The 27,586-nt window shown below is 42.8% G+C and overlaps 1 protein-coding gene across 1 annotated transcript in view; it reads right to left on the bottom strand.

Moving 5' to 3' along the window:
• The window catches only part of bsna (bassoon presynaptic cytomatrix protein a), a gene marked incomplete at both ends in the record, with an annotated part of 112,593 nt that overhangs the window by 56,447 nt on the left and 28,560 nt on the right, over positions 1-27,586 (bottom strand). The window contains one exon of the mRNA XM_079272879.1: positions 1,405-3,027. Within this exon, the coding sequence (XP_079129005.1) occupies positions 1,405-3,027 (1,623 nt within the window). The remainder of the gene's footprint in view (positions 1-1,404; positions 3,028-27,586) is intronic.

A 27,586-nucleotide genomic window follows, 5' to 3' on the forward strand; every position in this document is an offset into this window, starting at 1 on the left:
AAGTTTTTGGGTTGATTTGTTTCAGTAACTCGTGATGAAGATCACTAACATTGTTTCCCAAATTCAGTAGTTGCTATTGCTATGCCATGAGTTTTTATTGGCATGTTTGCTGAGAAACAGTTTGTTAGAATGTAGCTTATAGCATTCTATCTGACAGAGCAAGTTGGTTTGCTGCTGCCCGTCGAATGATTCCATAGGACGACAGACAGAGCTGGAGGTAGTTTGTAAAAGAACAAAGAAGATAAAATAGGATATGAAATATTGGTCGATAAACACTGACAAATACTGAATCCTCAGAGGAAAGATGAGAGGTTTAGATCTAACTGCATCCACAAAGTGAAGAGGAAAAAGTTCAATAATGGGAATGACGAGCTTTTTCTATTTGTGCTGAATGGTATTGATTGTCTGGAGATGATATAAGCCTTAATCTCTTTGTTTGTATTTTGTTTGAAACACAGGCGCATGATAAACTAGCAGTATGTGACACACTAAATATTTTTCAATGTTGTTGCCGGCTCGCACTGCAATTTCAGGTGCACCTTAAGTGATTTTGGTCTGGAAAAAAGCTACAAAATAAGGGAATCTGTTGGTTTTTGCGCTTAATGATGAAGCTTCTCTTGGCTATGACGACTTATGAACGCTTAATTGTTTTTAACGTGGACTCTTGGAAGATCAATCAACGAGCTAAAATAGACCAAAATAAAAATTGAAAATAAAATAAAATAAATGGAGCTTCGAAGCTTCGAACTATTCAGTACAGCTCTACGTATTTTCTTACATTGATAAGTTTCATATACTGTTAAGGCCTACTCATAACGAGCGCACTGACGTCCATTGATGGGCGGTAATGAATAATGTTATTATTGTGAAAGGAGGGAAGGGCTTTCAAAACGCCAGTATCCACAGGGCCTTATATTGAGGCGTTTCTGCCTATAGTGTAGCCTATTATCTAGCTGTTGGTTGGTCTTTGAAACGCGTGCAGGAGTTTATTGGTGGCATTGTTGTGATGAAAATTAACCAATCTCTTTCTCGCTCGCTCAGTAAACTGCAAATGTGCGAACATGGAAACTAGGCCTATAGAGGATTACAAAACATGAAAGCAGCGGGACAATGCGGTAAAATTGGGCAATATAGCCACCCAAACTGACATTTGGAATTGAGCAGTAAAACAGCAAGAACAGGTATGTGCCTGGTCATTGAGTAATTTTCAAATTTTGCATCCGTGGATAGTTTGTGGATAGCTTTTGTTTTTTATTCACGTAAAACGGCACCGTGAACGACAATATGTTGTGAAACACGTTTTTCTTGCTGGAATACATCCATACATGTATCTGTGTGTGTGAGAGACATTGTGTGTATACTGTGTGTACACTGCACTGCATGTACGTGTAACACTCATCTTACCTCCACCAGATGTGGCGTGGGGTTGAAGCCACACAGGTTACACACTTGGCCTTGGCACTGCGTACAGGTGTTGTAGTTGGGCGGGTCGGAGCTGCCGATGTTCAGTTCTGTTTTACAAAGAGGACAGTTCACTTTAGGCTTCACAGGCTCTGGAGCAGGCACAGGGGCCACCACGGGCTCCTGCTTCTGCAGCGCCTTCTGCAGATGAGTAGGTGTTTGCTGATGTTGCTGTCCTTGCGGCCCTTTTTGATGATGCACGGGCGACTGTTGTTGCAGCATTCCTTGTTGATGGGGCATGGTCTGCTGCTTCTGGGTTGATGCATGCGGTCCACTCATTTGGGAACCTCCCATTTGGCTCAGTGCAGGAGGACCCCCCATTTGGCTTGATGGATAAGGGCCTCCCATTTGGCTCTGCGTATGAGGACCCCCCATTTGGCTCGGTGGATAAGGGTCTCCCATTTGGCTCTGCACATGAGGACCCACCATTTGGCCTGGCGCATGAGGACCCCTCAGTTGGCTTGATGGATAAGGGCCTCCCATTTGGCTTGGCACATGAGGACCCCCCATTTGGCCCGGCGCATGAGCACCAGCCATTTTGCTCGGCGCTTGAGGGCCACCGATTTGGCTCGGCGCTTGAGGGCCACCGATTTGGCTCTGCAATTGAGGGCCACCCATTTGAGTTGGACCATGAGGGCCCCCCATACTGAATGGTTTGGTTCCAGGGGCCCCTTGTTGTTGCTGCCTGTTGTCAGCAGTTGTATTACTGAACACCACCTTGCCTCGTGCAGGGCTTGGCTGGGTGGAGACAGTGGGTAGAGGGTCGACATTGATCAGGGTACTCGCCTGATTGAGCAGCGACGCCCCGAAGCCAAACAGTTTGGTAAGACCGTCCTGAGCAGGAGGAGGGGCCTGACTTTGAGGTCTGTGGGCTGGGGAGGAGCCAGCGCTTCTGGTCTGGTCATGGTGGCGCGCCATAGGCTGGTGCATTGGAGAACCGCGACCCAAATCGGGCTGGGACGGAGCCTTTACCAAGCCGGGGAGGGGCACAGCGCCAGGGTGGGGAATCCGTGGTCCCCCAGGCTGGTTGAGGCCTCCTGTAGGACCTCCAACAGCTCCTGGAGCCCCGGTACCTCTCTGAGAGTATGGGTCAGACCTCATGCCCTGCTGAAAGGTCCCTGTCTGAGTCTGGGGGCCACCAGGGACTGCGTGTCTCTGCAAGCCTGGAGAGGTATGAGGCTGAGTCTGGGGCCCTGGCTTAGACCCAGGGTACGACTGGGGCTGAGACTGGGGCTGAGACTGGGGCTGAGACTGGGGATACTGCTGGGACTGGGAGTATGGCTGGGCCTGGGTGTAGGGTTGACTCTGGGCGTAAGGCTGAGACTGATGCTGCTGCTGATGTTGCTGCTGCTGCCGCTGGCTGGGCTGACTCTGTGCCAAAGGTTTGGGCTGTGCCGCTGCTGCTGCTGTCTGTATTGGCTGAGGTGCAGGCTGCTGAGGCTGAATGATGGGTTTGGCTTGGTGGGACGGAGAGTGAATCTGCTGTTGGCTCTTAGATCGAGGCGTGGTCATATCAATGCCAAGAGCTCTTTGCATCTGACAATTCAGACACAGCCACTCCTGGACCTGCAGACAGAGAACAGACAGGTTTGCTGTTATTTTAACCTTCCCCTGGGCAGAATCATTTTAACTTGTACATATCAGAGATATCCAGTATCAGCTTGTTCCAACTCATCATTGATGCTAAACAATCTATAGTGAGGGAAATATCTAATACCGGCAATAACCTATGACTGTACCAATCCCTCAAAATAGAAATGGAAATATTTAAGATGTATTGTGCATCATCGTATATGTAACTATCCAAATTTAGCGTGACGTATTTGAGATCTTTGGATCTTCACTAGAATTGAAAATGAGAATCTCAGGGTTGCAGCAATGCTTGGCAACATGTGTTTTCACTGACTGGGCCATTGAGGATGAAGAAGTTATGATTGCTGTTTAATTTAGCGATGTTACAAAAGTTAATGCAAGTGAAACACTTGATAAAAAGGAAGAGAAAGACCTGTATGAATCTGTATGATTAATTGATTTTCCCTTTCAAAGCTGATTGCTATTGATTGCTTGAAATATCATCACCAACTCAGACAGAGTGCACCAGTATCTCTTCCCAACCACATGGACAATGTATTCATTCAGCCAACTTCACAGCTGCAAGACGATAGAGAGAGAGAGTGCATATGGATGGCTACACATAGAATATGGTCCATCTTTCTTCCCGTTGAAAACAGAAGTGCAGAGAGAATAGTTGTAATCAACCAGTAATAGAAGGAGAAAGAGGTAAATCCACCACAAATTGACTGCAGCGCTGAGTGATTGCTGAGCCGAAACCGCAATCTGAGTGAAAAAGCATTCCATCTCTCACAGACACAGACGTAAATCCACACGGGTACACAGGTATGCATGCACATCAAGTGACACAAGCAAGACACAAGCAGATATAATAGCAGACGCACACAGTCAGAAAAAGAATGCGGAACATCCATCAGCATCTAAAAATAAAAATAAAAGCATCACCCCTCCTCCTCCTCCTCTTCTCCATCTTCTCTTCTTCCTCCAGATGAGAGCTGATACTCCCTGGAGTCCGAACCTTGCTTTGCTCTCTAATTCCTCCCGACTGCAAAAAACAGACTCCTCTCTGAACCGTGTCAACCTGCTGTCGTCCTGTGTGTCCTACCGTGGCTTTGCATCCACCACAGCCACTCCAGCCGTCATATATTGTGCTATTTTAGCTCATCTGCAACCAAGAGCAAAGCTAGTAAATCTGTGCACGTTTCAAGCGTTTCTCCCGTCCCCTTTCCTTCCCACAATGCAACGCGCAAACGTACTGTATCACCCCGCCCGGAATCTGCCGAAACCCCCACCGATTTTTTTTCTGCTGAAGGACAAGTGGCTCCGTGTATTTAAAGGGAAGATGTGGGGGAAAAAAATGTCTGCATCAGTCACGTACCCAAACTAAGCACTTCCTCCCACTGTGCTGTCCCAGCCTGCTTTGCAGTCTGGCATTTTCTAGCTTGGCAGCATTACTGATCCCATTCTGTTAACTCAGCGGCTACAGCCTGACATCCTCCTCTCCTCCTGAACACATTCTCTTTGTAGCCGTCTTTCCTCTCCTCTCAGCTTCTCTTCTCCCTGCTTTTTTTTCTTCACATCCCCCCTCACACTTTCCCATTTTTCTTGTTTTCCGTCTCTACCCCCATTGTTCTCTCTCTGATCAGCTTGAACATGTAGGTCTCGTTCCTTGAATAGCTGAAGCGAAAGGAGATTTGAAAGTATAATTTTGCTGTGCATGCTCCTCCCACGTTGTGCTGCCATAATTACATCTGATGAAGATGGCAAGAGGGAGATGAAGGGAGGTAGATAGGGAGAAAGAAAAAGGGGGGGGGCTGGTTGTAATGAGTCCCTGGCTTTCCCTCTGCTTCATAAGCAACATCACCAGAGTCACTTGAATGAATGAGGGATAAAGCTAGGGATGGAGGGACGGGAAAGAGCAGGGAGGAGATGGAGCAAACACTGGAGGAAGAGGAGTCAGCAGTTTCTTTAATCCGGGCAGCTCTTCAGCTCTCATCAAGTCGAGCTGAATCAACAGCAGCACCGAATATCCACCTCTGCTTCACTGTGGTTAAAACCAGTTAATCCTTAACACACCTGAGCCATGTTGCTAACAAGTGAGGAATAATCACGTTCCCAGGGGTTTGTTTAAAGGTTCAGATTTCATCTTACTGCATCGAGGCACTAGGAAGGGAGTTTTAAAGAGAGTGAGTGGAGATGAATGAACTCTCCACTGCAAAAGCAAAGGAAACTTGCTCGATCAGCTGACCATCCAAAAGCCCCCAGGCCCAGAGCTCTGACAGGGAATGATAAGCCCGTCATAGTTTTGACAAGTGTCTTATGGACCTCTGAGCATTAAGAACAGGTGTCACCTCAAGTTATAGCCAATTTACTGCTTTATGGTACTTATATTTAAAGTGTCGGAATGTTTATGCAAAACTGAAAGCACTCCGGTTAATGGCAATAAATAAAGATGAAACTTGGAGAAATGGAGCTGCAGAACCTCTGGGTATCAAAGAGCATTTGGACCCCACGTGGGGGTGTAACCTCCAGCGTTTTTGTACTTCTGGTTCCCTGGTCTCACAGTCAATGTATTTTTTAATGGGTTTTTCGTTAGATACCTAAAAAAAGGTCTGTTGAAAATCTGGCACCTTCCCTGCAGGTTTGTGAGGCGATGTGGATGTGTTTATTTGTGCTTCATAAGGTTTTATTCTTCTGATTCACGGCTGCCGGTTCCTCTCTTCATTCACTCTCTAGCTCGCTCGACCACCGCTGCTCTCTCTCTCTCACTGACTCACCTGTTGAGCTAAAGAGGAGGGGTGAATTTTGAATTCTGTTTCCAAACAGCAACCAACAATGTGCAACATATTATACCATTAAGGAGGTACTTAATATTCTGTGTATTTTGGCACCTGTTTGAGTGCCAGACTTATCCAAAAAGAATCCTATTACTGAACAATAAGACATGTTTTCAGTGCCTTCCAAACTGGCCCATATTTCCGTTATAAATATGATTCATGAGACCATTTTTTGATCGGCCACTTTTTTGGTTACGGTCTGGATCATTTAAAGACCAACTGAATTGAATTTGCATATTTTATTTCTGCTCACATGTGTGTTCTCCTTAAAAAGAAAGTTATCAATCCATCAGAATGCTATGTTGATAGACTTCATACAGCCAAATGAAACTGTTTCATTTTATAACTTATTTGTATGAAGCAGTAACGTCACCATTCTATCATAGACAGACGGTCACACTGGCAAACAGCCAGACAGCAGGCTACTACACAACACAAGAGCCTCAGACTTTGAATAACACCTGCTAGCTTTTCTGCTAAAGTCTCCTTCTTTTTCTAACTTACGAACATGGACACACATTTTGTCCTGCACTTGTTGAACAAGCCAAACACACTGCTAATGTCAGTTTTGTTCTTGGATAGCTAACTGTAGAAATAACTCTCTACACGTGATTTATAAAGGTAAAGTGCAGGTTTGTTCACTGTGTCTCTCGTCCCCCTGCTGGAGCTCAGCCTGTCAACCGCTATACAAATTGGAAACAATTTGTATTTCTGATACTTCCCCCAAAGACCTTTATATCTTATTCAAAATTCATTGGGAATTTGGACTGCAAAAAGGGATGACGAAATGTGAATTCAGTTGGACTGCGAGGCAACTAAAACTAGGTGTTTATTGTCAAGGTCGTGGTCGTGGTTAAAACAAACTAATGTTACGTGTTGGTTTGACACAGAGTTGAGCGGCGGTGTTATTCAGACACAGTGACAGTCAACAACATAACACACTGTGTTATGTTGTATACTTGTTCCTATACAGTGCAAAAGGTCACACCAGACAGTTAAAGCAGCAAAATACTAATTACTTGAATCAATTTGAAAAGCCACAACTGCATTTTGTATGATTAGAGATCAGATTTCCTCAATTTCTGTTCTTTCTCTCACTCTTATGTCTCTGCAGACAACTATCCATTCTCTTAACCACACACACACGCACACGCACACACACACACACACACACACACACACACACGCAGGTCTGAACTCATCTTGTAATCATTAACTTGGAGGTCAGGTCCATCTATTGAAGAGGTTGAATTTGTGTACTGCAGTTTAATTCAATGGTTACAAAGCTTTGATTAATACGTGGACATGAATAAGATAATTAAATGGAGCACAAGAGCACAATGTTCTTAGATCCAGCCTCTTCATTTTGACTTCAGATTCAATTAGTGATGTCAGTAACAGCTGGTTACCACTGAATGTATGAACTTGAAGCAGGTGCACTACACTTCATGCTTTGGGGAGAAAAGCTGGTCTGCTGTGCTAGCTCTATATATATATATATATATATATATATATATATATATATATATATACACACACGCCTGTATATATCACACTTGTGTGCACAAATTAACCAAAACGATTTATTTTAACTTCAATTATTTAGTTTTCTCTTTCTACGCCGACTCCCGGGCTCTGTAGTTTTTTGTACAGCACAGTGGAACTGTAAACATAATAGACACACTTGGTCAGTCCTAAAGGCGGCAGTAGAACAGCGACCACACAAAGACATCAAATCTGAAAGACTTCACAAACTGCCTATTGCTTGAATCTCTGCAGTGCTATAACTTCTGGCTTCAACAGGAGCAAAACAATTAAATGAATGAAGCCGAGCGCCAACTGCACTATCTGTTATAGTAGTTGTAGTGCGATACTTTGCCCATATCATGCAGCTCTAGGAGTTGAAGTCTCACGGAGCAGAGTTCATTGTGACTCTAGTCATTCATTAGCATTGTGACACCGAGAGAGGAGCGGAGAGGAGGAGGGAGAAAAACCATCCAATCAAAGAATTAAAACAGCCGAGAGGAGAGAATCCGTGAGGTCTCCCTGCCTTCCATCTCTTTCTCCCTGATGTTTTTCTGCTTGTCTCTACCAATTAAGAGAATAGCTATTAGGACGTGAACTGGGCTACCTGGTAGTAGTGGTTATCAGGTGTTCAGTGGCCTATAAGTCCCACTGAATACAGTACCTAACCAAGAAATAAATGTTAGAAGAACAAAAACTGCAAGCCATTCTTTGTCCACAGGCTGGACTCCTAAAAGTGACGTTCCCATACAACAAAATTGCATTGTTAATTACCTGTCGAGGGAAACGTATTTAATATTTCATCCAGGAGACAGCTGCTCGTATCCTGTGTGAGACCAACAGTCAAGCTTGACTTAACAAACATATTTATTTGAATTCAAACCATGATGTTTTACTGAAGTAGTTCGGTTGCCCAAACATAACCATGTTATTTTGTCGCGTTAACGTGTTTGAAACTATGACGATAATCGGGGAGAAGATACGTTTACCCTCGAAATTTAGCCGAATCTAGAATGCAGTTTAGTTGTATGGGAATGCGATACTGGAGGAGACAGCGTTGGTGGTCCAATATTGTTGCGCAGGTGGATAATACAAAAAGTATGCATACCCTACACACACACACACACATACACACACACCTACACACACACACACACACACACACACACACACACACAGACTAACCTCTGAAACTGTTCTGTCATCAGATACGAGAAGAAAAAGACTCTTTCAGCTATTTCCTGTGGCTGTAGTACGCAAAAGTGTGACACGGATACAAACCCAGTGACACTAAAAAACACACACGCATACACTACACACTCTGACTCGCTGGCCAGCTGTCATCATAAAATATTCACATCACAGATCTCCAAACACTATGATTACTGAACAGGTGGTACCGCCATGTCACGGAGAAAACTTCCAAACGTCTGCAGACATTTTATCTTCACTTTTACTTCACTCGACACAATAAAACAAACCATCTTACAGTTGTTTCTCCTTTAATATGACCACCTCGGTGTTGTAAAGAGGCTTGAGTCTAAGTTATACAAATTCGTAGTTTATCTACTTCAAGCTGCAGCTGGGACTAATATGCTAGACTGTATACACTGCAGCGTATCCTGTATTGTGACGTGAGGCTGAAACAACAGTGTCCTCTATTTGAATCTGTTGCACCGGGTTTGTCAAAGTCAAGCCCCAAAACAAACAGGGGCCCACATCAGCATTTCAATGAATTAATTATCAATGACAATGAACGTCTGATTTAATTGATCCGGGAATATCTCTGAGGTGTCCTGAGGCAGTAAAACAACAGACGAGGCGGTGGTGAGGAAAATTGACAATGTAATCGAGGGTTTTGTAGAGTCATCCAATATCAGCTTTCTCATCTGGCGTTAAGGTTGATAATTAAGAGCGATGTTTTAAACAGTATGTTTGAGATGCCCCATCATCAGGTTATAATACACATTATATATTAAGAGAAACGTTACGTTTCTCTTTGTAATAACTGAATTGCAATCTTATTGAAATAACGATGGACAGTATGACAATATTTACTATGAGACAATAAAAAACGACACATAACATATCACTTACCCCCATAGAGAATTATACTTGAACAAACAATTTAACCGTAAAACAAAAATTGCAAGAGTTTTATTAATTTCTTTGTCCTATGTTAGCCCTTGGCTTCAACAAAAAAACTCAGTTTTTGACACTAAGAACCAGATATGGTCACTTCACATTACAAGTGAAGTGACAAACTGAAATATAAACTCTTTTCTTAGTTTTCTTAGTTTTTCTTGCAACAACATCAGTGGGCGAGTAAAACAGCACAGAGATTTTTCACTCACTATGGATAAACGGTGGGAGGTCTATTGTAGAAATAGTATGACATGTTTACAGGTGCCTTTATTACATCAAACTCAGGTTAACTTCCCATCAGCTGTAATTGGCTAAGAGTGGCTATGTCACATGTAATGTAAGGCAAATGAAGCCCACCGCAGGCATTAGACAACGTTTATGTTCTGCCCTTGTGGTCTGGCCTGAGCGGCTCACTTTCTCTGTCATGGGAACAGGCCAGACTGTATACACACACATGCACTGTAGTGCATTAGACGGCCTCACATGCTCCTGCACAATACATATGCACCTCCACAGAGGGACATGCACACAGCTTTTAATAGACCTGTCCAATCGACATGGTGTGCAGTCTTTCAGGGCAAAGTGGAGGAGAGGAGTGAAGGAGGCAGAGAAAGAGGCCAAACGTACACCAGTAGGAGTGTTTTGTGGAAATGCAGGGTGAGGATGAGATGAATGTGGAGAAACAAGAGAGGAGAGAAGAACCGATGCGTCTCAGGTTGGGCCGAGTTTGTTCACGGAGCAATTAAGTTTTATTAAAAATAATGGAGAATGGAGAGATGAGAACTATTTAAAAAAACAAATGAAAGAACCCAATAATGCGTGTGTCTCCTCAGAAATCATCACATGTTAATAAATGGATGTTCTTGCACCATCTCTCACAAATGAGATTAATAACTGTTAAGTGGTTCCCCATTTCTTTGGTGATGTGTACTTCCTGGTTTAAATATACTCGACGAATGATTTTATCACAGAAAAGGAAACTTTCCGAACATGAACTGCTGTTCCTACGTCGTCTGATGAGCAAACAATACTTCATTCATTCATAGGACAGAACATTTTTCACATAATTTGAACAAATAACAGTGGTTATTTCTTTAACTTGACTTACATCCCCCAATTTTGTGGTCACTTTTCTTTCATTGATGTGGACAGGCACAAAGACGTTAACATGCTGTGTAAAAAAGCAGCAGTATCATTAAAAAGATGAATTTATTGAGAACCTCATGCATGAAGATTTACTGCATGATAATTACTAAATGTTACAATTAATGAGGAGGAATGTATTATATGAGGAAAATGTAACATCAGCGGATGTGCAGTGGGCACACGCTGGATGTTTGACATTTATCTTGACTGTCAGTCATTGAGTGGAGGCTCTTATGCAGAGTGACTCCAGTGAGTGAACAGTTTGTCCGGCCGCTCACAGCCCTGGCAGCAGACTAATGTACTGATCAATATTCCTCACAGAGAGAGGACGTTCCAGGAAGTATTCCCATAATGAAGCACTGAGATGCTAAAGCTAATTATGGAAACACTCACGAACACACACATTTGTATTCCTTCTACATACTTATGAGGACACACGTTGACATGACGCATCCTCCAGCCCCCTAAACCATAACCTCGACCACCGCATCTACATGCCTACATTAACCTTAATCTCATTCTAACCTTAAACAAGTCTCAACCAACCCTTCTCGTCCTTTGCCCTTCTAACAACTTACATTCAAAATACAAAAAAATATACATATACTTTTTACTTGCAATTGTAACAAAAAATGTATGAAAAACGATTCTTTTTTTCTACAATATGTACTAAATTGGCTGGTTGCACAAGAATGAGACTAAGGACATTATAGTAGCCTACATTTTAACAAATTATTATGCTAGCCATATTTCAAGAAACACATTTTGGTATGAAACCGCAAGAAAAGCACCGGTGTAAATAATGAAAATCAATGATTTCGGAATTCCATGTAGCTGCTTCAGGGTCCTGGAATTGTTCATTGTGGCTCATTGTCCCTCTGTCACAGCTTACTGGGACTCTTGAATAGAGCGCAGCCATCGTTAATGTTGACACCACCTGCTGTACCGTAATTATGATTTATAAAGGTGTTATGCTTGCATTATTAAGTGGGTAAACTTTTTTGCACCAACAATAAGATTGATGACATCAAAATAAGGGAGGGCCGTGTGAGTCGTTGTTTGACAGATTGAGGACACTTTGACGGATTAGATGCTGAAGATTTCAATGATGATGAATAACAGCTTTAATTAAAGTGAATACATAACGATATTGACACATAATATTTTTGAAAACTTAGGGTGTCATCACACTTAATTAATTTACTGAACAAAAAGTTTACTTAGAACTTGACTTTGTTCTGTTACAAGTGAACCAGCCTCTCGGTCATTCTGGCACATTCAACATTTTCTCCCCAAGAATGATACTCATATGTGACTTAAGAAATATTATTGGACATTTGTCAGCTGCAGAAAACTGAACCAAATCTGATTCCAGTTCCTGTAACTTTATCTGTAGTTCTCCGTTCTCTGGTGTTCATAGCACAAAGGAATTAATAAGGGCCTCAGTGGTATCCACTCCAGTCACTCCAGTCATTTCGTTATACTCGTGTTGTAAACGTTGGCTATCACATGTCCATATTGTTATATCTCTGAAACCTGGTGTCCTGATGCTTTCTTAAACCAATAATAATTTACATCACCTCTCTAAAATAACTGATACTTATATTTTAGGCATATACTGTATGTGCAGTGGCTGAGCCTCACAAGCTAAAAGAGGAAGTTTGATAAAACATCGAAAGCATGCTCTACATTTAGGAATTCCTCCTTTCTTTCCTAGAACCCACGAATGCTTCTGGAATAAAGAGACGAGTGTGAACCTTGAAATGTAACATCCAAAGACACAGAGAAAGACTCCTCCTTCATTCCAGACCTAATAGCACCTCGGCTGACAGTTCATTCTCTGCTTTGTCCTGATGAATGGACTACACACACACACACACACACACACACACACACACACACACACACACACACACAGCAAAAGGTCTATCTCAGCATGATTACCATCAGCAAGCTCCCCGCCAAGAGAAAATCATAAAACACACTCACCTCTCACACACACTTACACACCCACACACACACAAGCACACACACACACACACACACATAGTCCAACATCCGTTTCCAATTTCATAAATCCTGTTCTTATGATGCCATCTCAGTCCACACTGTTGTCACAGTATTGCACATAAACACACCCCTGTGCCCATCCTCAGTGTCATCTACACACACACACACACACACACACACACACACACACACACACACACACACTTCCTCTGACCATATTGGACTGGACTCAAAGTGCTGAGGCAGATTTTAATTAAGAAACATGCATTATAGTGTGATAGTGGTCAATACAATCGACCAGTTGGCATTATTCAGTGACGGGAGGCAATGGATGGATGGCATAAGTGGTGTGTGTGTGTGTGTGCGTGTGTGTGTGTGTGTGTGTAAATGTGTGTTTGTGAATGTGCCGATAGACTGACAGATAGATAGATGTAATATTGCATGCAGGAATTTCGTTGTTGATTATGTTTCAACAAGAATGAGAGACAGAAAGAAAGAGATTGTGTGTGTGTGTGTGGGTGTGTGTTTAGGTGTGTGTGTGTGTGTGTGTGTTTGAGTGTGCACAACTTATGATTAAAAGCCTTGGTCTAAGCCTGTGCTGTAAGATCAATAGTAGATTTGAGTCAGACAGAAAAAACAACACCATGAGGTAGTGTGCAATGGATGGATGGATGAAAAAAGTAAGATCTCATAAAGCGTTTCAAAAATGGAAACTCAAATGATTGAAATGAAATAGGAGCAGAAAAAGGACAAAGAATGGGAGAAAGGGAGCTGTCAAAAGAAACATAATAAAGCAGGCTTCACTAATAGGCGGAGCGTGGTCTGGGTCCGTACTCAGACACTGTTGTATCCGACCTGTATCTATAACCGATAGATAATTGAGAATTATTCAATTTCGATGGAGTGTTTCAATTTTAACTTGTGCAGCTTTTCTAGCATTTTACGGCACTCGTTGAGTGGTCCAGGAAACACACCGACCAATTTCATGTGTTGTAAATCACATCACGTGATGCTACTCAGCCAATCAAATGGGTATTACGATTAGCATCGCTCTCAACCCGAGTGAGATGTACACAGGGTACATCCCAAGTCTCTTAATTGCATCACTGTTTCCCTCACTTGCGTCTTTTCCTTGCGTCTTAGTCCCACCATGCATCCCTCCCACCAGGGATGCATGGAGATACGCGAGGAAAGCATGCGAGGAGAGAGGAAATGAGGAAATTTTAAGATTTTAAGATACACGAGACGTCCTTTCCTTTGTATCGTTATGTGAAATTCTAATTGTTTGTATCCATAATAACAGTTATTGAGGGAAATATCAGATCATGAAAAGACCAATCTTTCTCATGAAAGTTGTTTGTTGTCCTTTTGTTGTTCAGACATACAATGAACATATTTAACCAGATTGGGAATCCGAAAACCAATCAAATATAAAACTAGAGTTTAATCTCTGATCTGTCTTCCCTCTGGTAAGAAACTCCAGTGATATTTAGAAAAATCTGATTAGTCCGATTAGCTGCAGCGTCCAATAACATAACTAATAAAATAATTAGGCGGCATTTCGGCTGTAAGAAACACTTCCTGGAAGCCTATTCTCATGCGTCCTCGCTCATGGCTCCTCGGATATCCCTCCTTGATCCTCGATCCTCAATCCTCAGAGCAGAAATAAGAGCTTTGGGACGGCCGTCAATATGGCGGCGCAGAACAACTTCCAGAGCGAGGAGCGAGGAAATGACAAATAAGAGACTTGGGATGTACCCACAGACGAGAGCGACCGAGTAGTCAGAGAAGTTATTTCAAATGACTTCCTCCAAAAAGAGAAAAGTGGACAGCGAGACCTGAGTCTTTAACCAAGAATGGACAGACTCTTAAATGTTTATTCTTCCCACGGGCAGTTTAAAACCAGTGTGTCTCACATGTTCAGAGACCGTGGAGATTATTAAAAGCGACAATGTGAAGCGCAACTACGAGACAAAGCCCACTCACATCCGAAATTAAGTCACGGATAATCGATCCAAGAGCCCAATATGATCAGAATCCTAACACGTTAATTCACTGCCTAACAAGGATAACAGAGAGAATAGAGCTGAAACAAGTGGATTAATAACCACAGATAAAGTCCATGCACACTCATTTATTTGAAGAAGATGAGAAGAATATATCATGGCTTTTTTGGTTGACATATCTTCACACATTAATGAATTAAACTTGAAGCTGCAGGGAATTGAAATAAATTTTTCTAAAATGAAGTGCTTTATTTTGAAAAGCTTTCTATTATGTCATGTATTCTTAAATGCAGCCCTTTTTTACTTGAAACGAGGGAAGATTATTTATTAAGTATTAGAGTATGTATTATTCATAATTCATCCAGTTCAATTGGAAAACTGACTGAGATATTATTCAATTGAACTCTATTTGATTTCAGTTGTTGACTACATACAGACGTTAATACAACTGTTGGGCTACATCAATGTACAGGACTGACTTATAGCGCGAGTTAGACATTATTGTGATGTTGCGGACCTTTGCATGAGGAAATTCTCTCCAGTTGAATTTGAATTGAATACCACTGGAATAAAGGATGGAAAGACCAAAGAGAACGAGATAAAGAAGAGAGAATCGTGGTGATGGGATTTGTAACGGCCACGAAACAATAGTACATTTCGTGGCGGTGGCACAGAATGTCTCAAAATTACGTGAGGGGAAAATAAGGTGAGGTCATCGAGGAAAATATTTTTGATATGGAAGACCTTAGCTGGAATCCCTGAAATTATTAAAAGCAATATTTGTGGCATTAACACTTAATAAAATGACCCCAGGTTATGTGAAATGGTCACATCCATTCCTTCTCTGCATTTTTATTGTTTGTGTCTGTCTGTCTGCAGGTATCTGAGAGTGCCAGCATAAGACATGAATCATTTAGAGCAACTCATTATAAATTCCCGGGCCTGAACTGCTGGGCTTGCCGCTGCACTTTCTCAGAATGTGTGTGTGTGTGTGTCTGCACGTGCATGCACATATCTGTGTCAATGTGAGCTATCTATATGCATGTGTCTGGTTGTTTGCATGTTTATTTAAGCGTGCGTGTATGAGTGTGTGAGTGTGTGTGTGCGTGCGTGCGTGCGTGCGTGTGTGCCTCTTGCCTGGAGCCTCTCTGCTGCTCTGCTCTCATGGTTAATGCATGTGGAGAGAGAATCCCCGTCCCTCCAGCTTTCTCCCCCGTCTTCCTCCCCCCATACTACCCTACTTCCCTGAATAGACCTGATCCTCAGCATACATGTAGAAAGATAACTCCCATTCCTCCCCCATTTCTGCTGCACACCTCGGAAGACGAGTCAGAGAAGAACAGAGAGAGAGAGAGAGAGAGAGAGAAAGGACAAGAAGATAAGACAGGAAAAACTAGGGAGGAGGGGGTGATAAGAAGACATGAGGGCATTTACTAAAGGTAAGGTGGGAAGAGGGAGTAAACGGAGGTACAGCAGAGGGGAGAAAAGCCTTCTTTTGAAAAGACGGCAGAGAGACTCCCTCAGATGTCTGATCAAAATCCATAATATAACAAATACTGAGGTTGGAATGGTTGTCTATGTTCTCTGCTACAGACTCTCTTCCTCACATGTCACGAACAAGAACAAAGGTACGGGAGTGTCGGTTTTAGGCCAGCGAAAAACTCGAACCAAAGGCTCAGTTCGGATAGCGACTGACGTTATCCAATAAGCACAACTGGCCATGATCTGTAACTACGACTAGGTGGTGGGGCCTCGCGACGGTGGGAAAGAAGAGGCGGAAGTCGCTAGTGGGAGAACAGACAACAAAAAAGCTGAAGGGTTACGACTGTGTGTGACGTTTTCTTAGAACAGTATTATTTTGCTGTCAATATGATCATATATATGTACGGGATAGTCAAAAACACATGATCAAAGTCCATGTTCTTCTAAAGCATTTAAAACCTCACACTGTGACATATTTAAGCATGATTTTACTTGCACTCGCTGCAAGAAAACAAAACCTCCAATCAGGGTTTGTTTCCTATTTCTGTCTCTCCGGTAGCTTCCTCCGCCAGGCAGGCTGGGCTTTAACCAGTGCCAGGTTGGAGAGGCAGAAGAGGCACAAACACACACACACACACACACACACACACACACACACACACACACACACACACACACACACACACACACACACACACACACACACACACACACACACACACACACACACACACACACACACACACACACACACTCTCTCTCTCTCTCCAATGCACCTCACTCTCCTACGAGTGTAAGTGGCAACTTGCAAATCAAGCTGGTTTAAATCCAGCTTCTGTCAAATATGTTTGCATTATTCTCAAGTCACAGCCCTTCTCTAAACAATCTCAGTAAATACAGTAAAATAGAGGGAATGCAGTTCGTCTTTTCATCAAAAGCCCCATTCACATTTGTCATTGATACTCAGAGCATCAGTATGGCAGCAAACAACTATTTGTAAAGATATGGTGGAGCTGTCTACCTGAACAGAGGATGAAGTCACTCTCCCTCCGTGTGTGTGTGTGTGTGTGTGTGTGTGTGTGTGTGTGTGTGTGTGTGTGTGTGTGTGTGTGTGTGTGTGTGTGTGTGTGTGTGTGTGTGTGTGTGTGTGTGTGTGTGTGTGTGTGTGTGTGTGTGTGTGTGTGTGTGTGTGTGTGTGTGTGTGCTGTTATCCGAGCTTCTCTGTGCTTTGAGTGTGCCCCACTGCTCTCAGCGGTTACAGCTGATCACCCAGTCCAGAGCGACAGCTTTGCAGTGGAAGCGTTGTGTTTCGGTTTACTTAGTCAAGAAAACTACGTGATTATGTTTAGGCAACAAAAGTACGTGGTTAGGCTTTAAAGAAGATCGTGTTCGGGGTTTGTGACATAAAATACGTTTGTTAAGTGACTTGCGTTATTAAACTAGATAATTTACGTAACCAAAGTCGGGTGAATTAAGTCAACATTGACTTGGTTCCACACGGGACCTGAACGGCAGTCTCCGGGGTGACCCATCCAACCCCACGTTCTCGCTCTTCACACTGTCAGTCGCTCTGAATGTCTAATGAAGACGCAGATGGGTTTACGTTGGCGTTGGTTCAAAGCCCAGTGCATCCCATACAGACGCTAAGTGACTTAGTGCGTCTGTACCAGACGCAGACGGGCGCTGACACAGGCAGCAATGACAGTCTGCCATTGTCTAGATTTTCGTTTTGTTGTGTCTGAAGCACCTGAGGTATCCCTGGAAATAGAAACATAAAGTCATCATTTCTAGGAGTTATCATTCATATGCATAATATCTCGAAACAAGACTCAATGACTCGGCAGTAGTAAACTGAGTCAGCTATGTGAAGATGTAAAAAGAGAGATGAAGAAAAGAGAGGGAAGGTAAATGTTCTGATCTGGATACTTGATGAGTTCTGGTGATGTTGTGCCTGATGCATGCTAGTTTGTGTGTGTCAGCGAGCAGCTCGTGTCCCCTGGTGACCCTCGTAACGCTGTTTCCATCACAGTCTCTCCCGGGACGTTTCTCCGCCTCGACGTCCCAACATGCCCACAGAGCTTCACACGAGGAAACATACAGCAGTAACCGCCGCCTCGGCATTCACGCACGTTGTAGAAACAGCGACCTTCCCCGTGGATCAGCCGGTTTCTGTGGCGACAGTCGTTTTTTTTTCGCCTGTCGAGGTGAGAAAACTATTAACGACGAGAGGAGTGAAAAGGAGGGACAGTATAAAAGGTGTCAGGAGGCATGACACGAAGACGAATAAGAGGAAAACAGGATAGTCCAAAGAATAAAATAAAAATGAGAGCTCAGAGTGAGGCTGGGGAGGACAACGGGGAAATAGAAGAACGTCGAGTCAAGTGGAGTTTAAAAAAAAAGAATAGTGCTTCTGTGTGACTAATTGGGTTGAAAAAAAACAGGGCAGTAACAGAGAGTTAGAGGTGTTATTCCTGCTGGGGCCACTCATAGTCAGAAAGAGTCAAAGATGAACGTGTCTCACAAGATCGTGTAAAGACTTAAAGTCGGGTCACGCTCTGCAGCGTGGCCTTTTAATTCAACCTATTGGTCCGAGACTGTTCTAAAGAGATGCAGTAAGGTTCCCTGAGCACGACAGGGCTGCTGTAAAGATACAGCTGCTGTGAAGATATATGAACTGTGTGTAAATTGATCCATGGAGAATTTGAAAACCTACCTAGTGTGGTGAAAGTCGGCGGAATGTTTTTGCAGTACGGATGTCAGTTTTGGTTCGTTTTGCTTTCGATAGACTGAGAAAGAAGAAGTGAAATACAAGAAGTGCTTTCCTTTGACTCTGGCACTCCGCTGACTCAGCTTTGGCGCCGCATTTTTGAGCGCCACATCCAGTTAGAGGTGCTGAAATTGTAATGTTGTTGTGTGGTAAATGTCTTGCCGTCTGCTTGCCGTCAGTAAGGGTGCTCCGATCGATCAGCCACAGATCGTTATCATCTGATATCCGTTGTAAATGATTTGATGGTGGTCTTTATAAAGGCTGATCAGAAGAGCCGATCAGACGACAAATCAATTCTCAATTGAAACGTTTTAAATACTCATTTGCCTGCTTCCTCTCAGGCTCTGTAATTCCCTCAGAGAGCGACACAGCTGGACACGCACACATGCGCGCCCCGTGGCACCGTGCCCGATATGTGTGTGTGCCCAGCTGTTTCACACACACACACACACACACTCTCACACACACACACACACACACACAAACACATACTGCAGAGCTCGCCACGGTGCATCATGTCCGTCATTTAACATGGGCACCAAAGCTTCTTTTCGGCACCCATGTTGAATTAACATATAGACCGTGAATGAATCTGTAGACCTGCCTTACTTATCTTCAGCTTTTAGACCTCCGACTCTGAGTCCGCCTTCTCATGATTTGTGGGAGATAGGTGGGCCGGAGGAGAACTGTTAACAGGAAATGATAATATTACCGAGCGAGAGCAGATCCGGGCTGTCTAAATGAGCTCATACCAGCTAATACTGCATGATTAATTCACCGCTTTTTAAACAACGGGGCAATATGTCCCTCCTTCATTTTGTATGCATTGTCAGCTCTTTATACAAAAAAACATCAAAATACCTCACTGGCTGAAACAACAGGCCCGAAAAAAAAGAAGAGATCAAAGAAAAACGTGACAGTCGACCAAACACCGGTGTGGCCGTGGATGGAAGGACTTTGGGATAATGCTAAAGTTGTTGGTTTTTTTGTTGGATTGGCAATTAATGAATTAATCACTTTGAACTAATTAACCTAATTCACCTTTTTTATTGAGTCCTAACAATGAGATATGTGGTTTCGTAAATGTGAGTCTGTACAAAGTGTGTACTGCACATCAATATGCATGTGAGCATGTGTGTTAGTTCCCTCATATGGGAATTTACATACTGCATGCACACACTTGTGTTCATAAGTATACTGTGTATGTGCCTCAGTGTGTGTGTGTGTGTGTGTGTGTGTGTGTGTGTGTGTGTGTGTGTGTGTGTGTGTGTGTGTGTTCATCTCCACTGAGCTGTCAGTGCATCTGGAGGCTTTCAAATATCGTCTGAATTGTGATCATTATGCTCCGTCTGCGGTGATGAAAACATACCCTCTCGCTTAGGTCGATGCGGTCGTGTCCGTCGCTAAAGAGGAAACCGTCATTGTTTTTGGTGCTTATTAGCGACTGCTTCAATTCCTCTCGAGAGGGAAACTGCCATAAGGGCGTCTGATATATTATGTCGTACGCGAGAAATGTCAGAGGTAATCACCAAAGTGTCATTCCTGTAACCTGTGTCATGAGCGATATTATTTTTTAGCATTATTATCAGCAGGACTGCTATCAGGAAAAGGCAAGCCAGCATTGGGGCCACACTCTCTTGAACATGGTGAACACCCTCTGGACATTCATGATGACTGATTAATACCTCCTGCTTTTCTGTGTCTGGTGTTATTATTTTGCTACAGGAGCGTTTCAAAACTTGGAAGGTTCAAATCAACCTAATCAACATGCTTTGTCCTATTTGACGTTCCGTTGTGTTGTTGTTCGGCGATGAGTGTTTTCTCGTTAAGATGAACCTTAACATCTCCGTGGTGCAACCAAACATCGACACAGCTTTCGTATCAAACCAACTACTTTCAACATGTCGCTAAGTGTGGACTTTGCACCCAAGCTTGAGAGAAAACGTATGTTTGGCTGGTTCAACAGCTTCCTGGCAATGATGATTATATTGCTCTTTTTTTTGTTGCAGTTTTGTGTGACCTACAACTGAGAGGGTTAATTAGCCGTGATGAAGTAATGCAATAGCTCAAAAGGGAAATGGGCTGGAACGTTCTCCATGTCAGACCTCAGCGGTGGAGATCACGTGCTGCTGTCTGCGGTCCCATCATTGTACAGCTGTTTGTGTCCGTGTACCCGTCTATCACCTCTGCCTTTCTTAAACCTTCTTTCACCACTTGCTCCCTTTTTGTCTCTGCCTTCTCCTGATTCCTTCTCTCACTTCCTCTCTCTTGCTGTCGCCGTCTCTGTCAGTGTCTCTACTGTTTTCTCGCACGGTAACACCTTTTTTCAGACTTTTTTAGTCATTCACACATCGGATTCGGATGGAGAAGTCACAGCGCAAATCAAGGAGTGCGAGAGAGAAAAGGAACACTGTGACTAATATGGGAGAACTGACAACAAGACATGTCACTAACTTCACAAACAGGATTATTTTTCAAATACAAATAACATACTATCGTCAACCCCTCTCGGAAATTACATTCACATACTAATAGTTTAGAATGGCAATAACGTTTTGAAAGACATGTAAAGGCATTTGTTCTGTGCCCAAACCAAAATCTCAACCATGGCGGCGTACGTTCAAATGTTTGAGCAGCTCATTGCACCATCAACGTATTCTTACATTCTACTTGTTTGTACGTTGTTGTTGTTGTCAGCATGTCAGATATAAAACCTATAATGTTATATGTTACAGGACTAAAGACCAGTGATCGGATCATTCTGTTGCTTCTTATTACAAATGTGTTTTAAATCAAATCGCCAAATCAAATCGCCAAATCAGACCAGGGGCATAAGATGGGAGCCCCCACATCCTACGTCCCTACTTCAGGCCCCCTCATCTTCAAACTCAGCCTTCATTTTGATCTCAACTACACATCTGTAAGGTTTGGTGGCTGCATCTTGTACGGTTGTGACAAGATCGATCCACAGACGGAAATGCAAAAACCTGGCAAAGTACTCAAAACCACTGGTAGTTCAAGCTAAGGTGTCTCGAGGACCACATTCTGCCATGATGACACACACACACACACACACACACACACACACACGCACACACACACACGAGATGGAAATCATACCAGCCACTTGCTGTCAGGGCTGGTAATGACAGCATTGTGATGATAATGATGATAATATAAATGCAAAACCTTAAAGTGGTCACGTCCGTTACTGAACACAATGAAGTCGCACACACTGGCATGAATAGTGTGCGTGAGACAGGCAAGAGGGAAGATTTGAGAGGAGGGAACAGAAAAGCACAGTCTGCAGATTTCACGAGAAACTAATTAATCCAGCAGACACACATTTCGATTAGCAGCCCGACATGCATGCGGAGTCGAAAATGTGTGCACAGTCTGTTGAACAACAAACAGGTTGGGAGGAAGACGTGCTGCCACACGGCTTAAATGAAATATAACGGCATACAATAAAACGGTTATATAGGGATAGATGCATGGTAGCAATACCAAGTTGGCTATATTGTTCATTGCCATTAACTCTATACCTGCTAGGAAATGACACAGCCGCCGTGATCGGAGGTTTAGTATACCAATGCGCCCAATTGTTGTCTATTTTACCACTTTCATTCCATTTTACTGCATATCAGTTTAACTGCTACGATACAAACCTCATACAACATTTTACATTTGCAGTTTGATTGAGTGTCTGGTACACAGGACGTGATGTGGCTGAAGTTTGTGAAAAGAGAAAACATTGCCTTTGTGCACTAAAAAGCACTATTGGTTTGGGATTATTTAATTAGCTTGTATGTGTTTTTAATGAAGAAGTAATGAGTAAAAACATTTTAGTGCACAATGTGTAGAGTAGCAACGGTTGAATTCCAAACCTTGTAATAACCATTTACGAGTGTTTCTTTTCTCATGTCAGCCTCTATACTTGTTACTTTGAGTCAGAGTTTCCATTTCCACTGCGCTGCCCGCTGAAGGCACTTTGGATAAAAGCCTCTACAAAATGGCATGCATTATACTCCCTTCACTAATGGCTTATGAAGTCACTTTTATCAACATATTTGCATCAAGGCTCACACTGTGCATGTTGCTCTGTAGCTTTGCTTTAAAACAATATATAAACAGGAGCAAAAACAATGCACGACCACAGGCTGCTAATGTGTTTTCCATCTCTGAGACTGAAAAGCAGCGCATAATTCGTTTTGGTATCATATTGGCACGATCAAAATATTCCACCTAAACGCAGTAAACTGCAGATCATGATTAGCCTTAATTCAATCTGTGAAAATAGAGCTGATCCATTACTTCCCTGCCTATATTCTTTACCTTGAAACACATTCTTTTCCACAGCAATAAATGACTTACAGTGCAAGTTCAAATCAAATGAAATCGTGGTTTCACTCGTAACATGAGCTGCTGAAATAATCAAGTTGATTTTGTAGTTTATGTTGCATTCATGTAACATTGGGCTGAAGCAAAGAGAAAGGTAGGAGAGGGGGGAACTAACTATATGACGCGAGTTGGTCTGTTAGACCTTCCAATTTCTAAAATGCCTCTGTAACAGGTGTATATCACTGTAAATGCATCCATTTACATTGGATCATTAGCTATCATTCGTTTCTGTTGTGAGCGTGTGACTGTAGAGCGGGTGGTCTTATTGGACAGCTGTGGTGCACAAAACATTTAAAGGCCACGGTTGATTGCTGAAATTGTTTTCACCATTCTAGAACATCTGGAAAAGGTGACAACACCACAGCGTTCCAGGCATCATTTTTACGCCCAGCATTCAGACATGAACCTCCGAAGCAGCATCCATGCCAAGTGTACTTTTTCAAGGGTTGAATAATGCATATAAATGAATTGCAAATACATGGAGCGTGGGTGTTTCTATATCCCTCGTCCATATTCATGAGAGCTGCAACACTCGGGGTTCATCCTTTTAAGGTGCTACACAGACAACGACGGCACACACGAATACATGAAATGAAAACAGGCTCATCTGGTTTATTCCAAGATGCTACTTATCCATAGAACGAAAAAATGATACCTGTAGTTTTGCAGTAGACTTTTCTAAAACACAGATGATTCTAGTTGAAAAAATAGAAGTATTTTTTAAATAAAACGACTCAATACTTGAACTGCTAATGTGTTTAATGTGCTGATGGAAATGCTCCTGAAAGGACAGTGACAACATTTTCTTAAACACCGTAGAATCCAGCTGATGATCTGGACTTACAACTCGGACATTCAAAGTCCAGTAAAGAGACTAAAGGCTCTACAACCATGTGAGGCAGTACTTAGGCGCTTTGCACTAAATGCTAATGCCAGCATGCGACCATAGTCACGATAACAATGCTAACATGTAAGCAAGTATTATGTTCACCATACTACTTTAGCATTTGCTCATTAGAAGAAAGTGAAAGGTATCATCTGAGGATGATGGGAATATGGTTATTTTTGTAGATATTCGTACCAAGTTTCAATCCATCCTAGTTTCGCTCAAAACCACAAATGTGAGCCTCAAGGTAGAGTTCGAGGAAAAGTGAGAGGATCAGGTGAGCCAGTAGATGTTCTCAGTCTGGACCAAAGCAGTGGCCTGAATCACTGACAGACCAACGCTGGCGTCTCCAGAGCTGCTAGCGTGGCTTAAAATCCCTGTCGAAGTGAATAAGTGCAGTTTGGTGACGGATTCTTTTTAAAGACTTTTCCACCAATAAAAGTGACATGTTTAGAGGGCAATAAAGATCCAACGTGGATCAAAATGACAGAATGTGTGATTTAGAGTCAATCTGTGCAGGCGCTACTCGTTAAATCAATGATTATTTCCCTTACTGTACATGTACGCAAGGACAGTTAGCCCCATGGAAGAGTGGCAGGCTTTCAAGCCAATTTGACATAATGGCAAAACCTTTTTCCCAAAGACTTACATTGGGAAACAGATGTTTGTGAATCAGCGGATCATTTTTTTGAGGTAAACAACTCCCCAGTACGAACACTTACATTTCAATTGAAATGAACGTGGCCCCAACACTGTATTCTGTTCTCTTTTTACATCCATGGATCAGACAAATACAATAATGTAAAGCCCTATCATATGATACTATGATCTGCAGTATATATATATATCTCGGTGCAAGACATATTCCACAAATCACATCACACAACATTATGTCACAAAGGTCAATTAATACCCTGAAAGCCACGTTTCCTAAATGCCACCCTTCCTGAATCAGATACATCAACTACAATCTCTCTGATCCTCTTCTTTGGCCTTCTAATTGGTGTCACTCTCCTGATTTGCTCTTCTAAATGTTATCTGATGCAGGAGGGGTCAGAACATAACAAGATATGGAGCTGGCAGTGCTTCTTAGATTACCAGGAGAGAGAGTGCCATCGATTAAATACAATAATGATCTGTCATTCCAATCTAAACAGAACAGGGTGGAAGACCCTCAACATACAACCGTACAGTAACTGGACATTTTCTTTATCATCATGTGCTGTTAAGATCAAGAACCGACTTTTTATTCATTTTATTTTGATTGTTTTCCTCTACCTCTTTAGAGATTTTGATTTTATTCAATCAAGTTTTGTTTAAACATGAAGAATAAATGTCATTTTGATGGCTTGAGGGGACTACATGTGTGGCTTTGTGCTTGTTAAATAGTCATAATGAAAGATACCGGACCTATTTATACAATAATTTCTTTGGCTTGCCTGGCTAAGTCTGCTAAATGTTACGTGATGCAAATGGATTCAGAGTGTAGTATGGCGGCTATGAATCCGGGCACTGCTGATTAGATTACCAGGACATGCAGTCCATTGATCAGCTGTGATAATAATGGATAATGTTCAGTTTAAGTTTTAATCCATAGCTGCAGACGCAACAAGGCTTGAGCCCTGCCCAACTGAGCTGAGGGAAGGGGAAAGTTTGTGACATTTAAAATTGAGTTTTTAAATACGTTTAAATATGTATGGCGTTTTTTGATCATAGAGGTTTTAAAATATCAGGACTGGACATCTTATATGCACATTTGCTATGACTTTTCGAGCCACCGCTGTGAACGAGAACTTGTCTGCGTGGGTGTCCTCTGAAGTGAACAGGCATACGTGGCATGCTAATGTGTATTAATCTCACACAGCCGTGGGGCTAAATCACCTCAATGTTAACGGCATCAGAGAGTAACAAGGTTTTGCAGGCTGGTGCTGTTTATTAGATTATCAGGATTAAGAGAACATTGCTTAGCAGGGACAATAATGGAGAAGATAGTGAATGTTAATAGGAATAGATTCATGGGGACAAAAACAATGGCGGGGCCAGTGTATTCATCTGTACAAGATGGTGGAGTCGAGAGTCAAATGCAGCAGAGCTTTTGTGTGCCATGCACATTTGTGTGCGTTTCCAGTACCCAAAATTCATAAATTAAGTATTTTTCAACCCTCCTCCTATACGATTGTGTGCGACAGGAACAGAGAGTGTTGTAGGCGAGGGTTGGATGTGATGCTGTTGTGTTGCATTGCATGTTATGCATTCCATTTTTGCTCTGCAGGAAATCCCTGTGGGTTCCTTCAATTAATCAACATACCAATTTATTGCTCAGGCTGCCTGCATGAATTATGCTGAGCCAAGTAAGGGTAACGGTATGTGTGACTGTGTGTGTGTGTGTGTGTGTGTGTGTGTGTGTGTGTGTGTGTGTGTGTGTGTGTGTGTGTGTGTGTGAGTGTGTGTGTGTGTGTGTGTGTGTGACTGTGTGTGTGTGTGTGTGTGTGTGCGTGCGCGTGCGCGTGCGTGCGTGCGTGCGTGCGTGCGTGCGTGCGTGCGTGTGTGTGTGTGTGGGTGTGTGTGGGTGCGTGTGTGTGAGTGTGTGTGTGTGTGTGTGTGTGTGTGTGTGACTGTGTGTGTGTGTGTGACTGTGTGTGTTTGTTAATCTATCACAAGCAAAGTCAAAATCCCTGACTCAGAGGCTTATCAACTCCTCCCTCCCTCCACTTCATTAGCATTAGCCACCATTATTACCCTGTACTCTCTCTCTCTCTCTCTCTCTCTCTCTCTCTCACACACACACACACACACACACACACACACACAGGACCACTGTGTACCTGAGCAGAAATCAAAACTCGGTCTTAAAGATGATCCCACATGAGCCAGACATAAGCTGCCTTACTGTACATACAGTAGAGGTCTTTGAACTCACAACCAGTAAAACCGTCGTGACATGCTGTGCTGAGAATGACTGCTAACGTTTTAACGTTTTCTGGAAACTGACATCCTGCGTCTCCTGCTTGGATTTTGGTGTCAAAAGCAAACATGGTCAGGGAAAACATTGGCACTGTGTTTAAATTCCACTGCTGTGCCAAATCAAGCGCTCCTGTTTGACCGGTCAGCCCGGTCTCACTCCCAGGGTGTCAAATACCGCCGATTGGCCGGTGGCCCGCGGTGTCTTGATAAGAACACACACGGCACCCTTAAGCGTCTGTATGACATTTATCTTTCAACTAACTCCGATTTATAAACCCTTCTGATTCATTGTTAGACGCTCAGAGCAACGGACTTGATATTGAGAGCGAGAAACTTGGCTGAGGGCGCGAGGGAAAGGGTATATATTCTTAAAGTTTATTAAGTA

Source organism: Melanostigma gelatinosum (assembly GCF_949748355.1).
Source record: "Melanostigma gelatinosum genome assembly, chromosome: 8".
Classification (NCBI taxonomy): Eukaryota; Metazoa; Chordata; class Actinopteri; order Perciformes; family Zoarcidae; genus Melanostigma; species Melanostigma gelatinosum.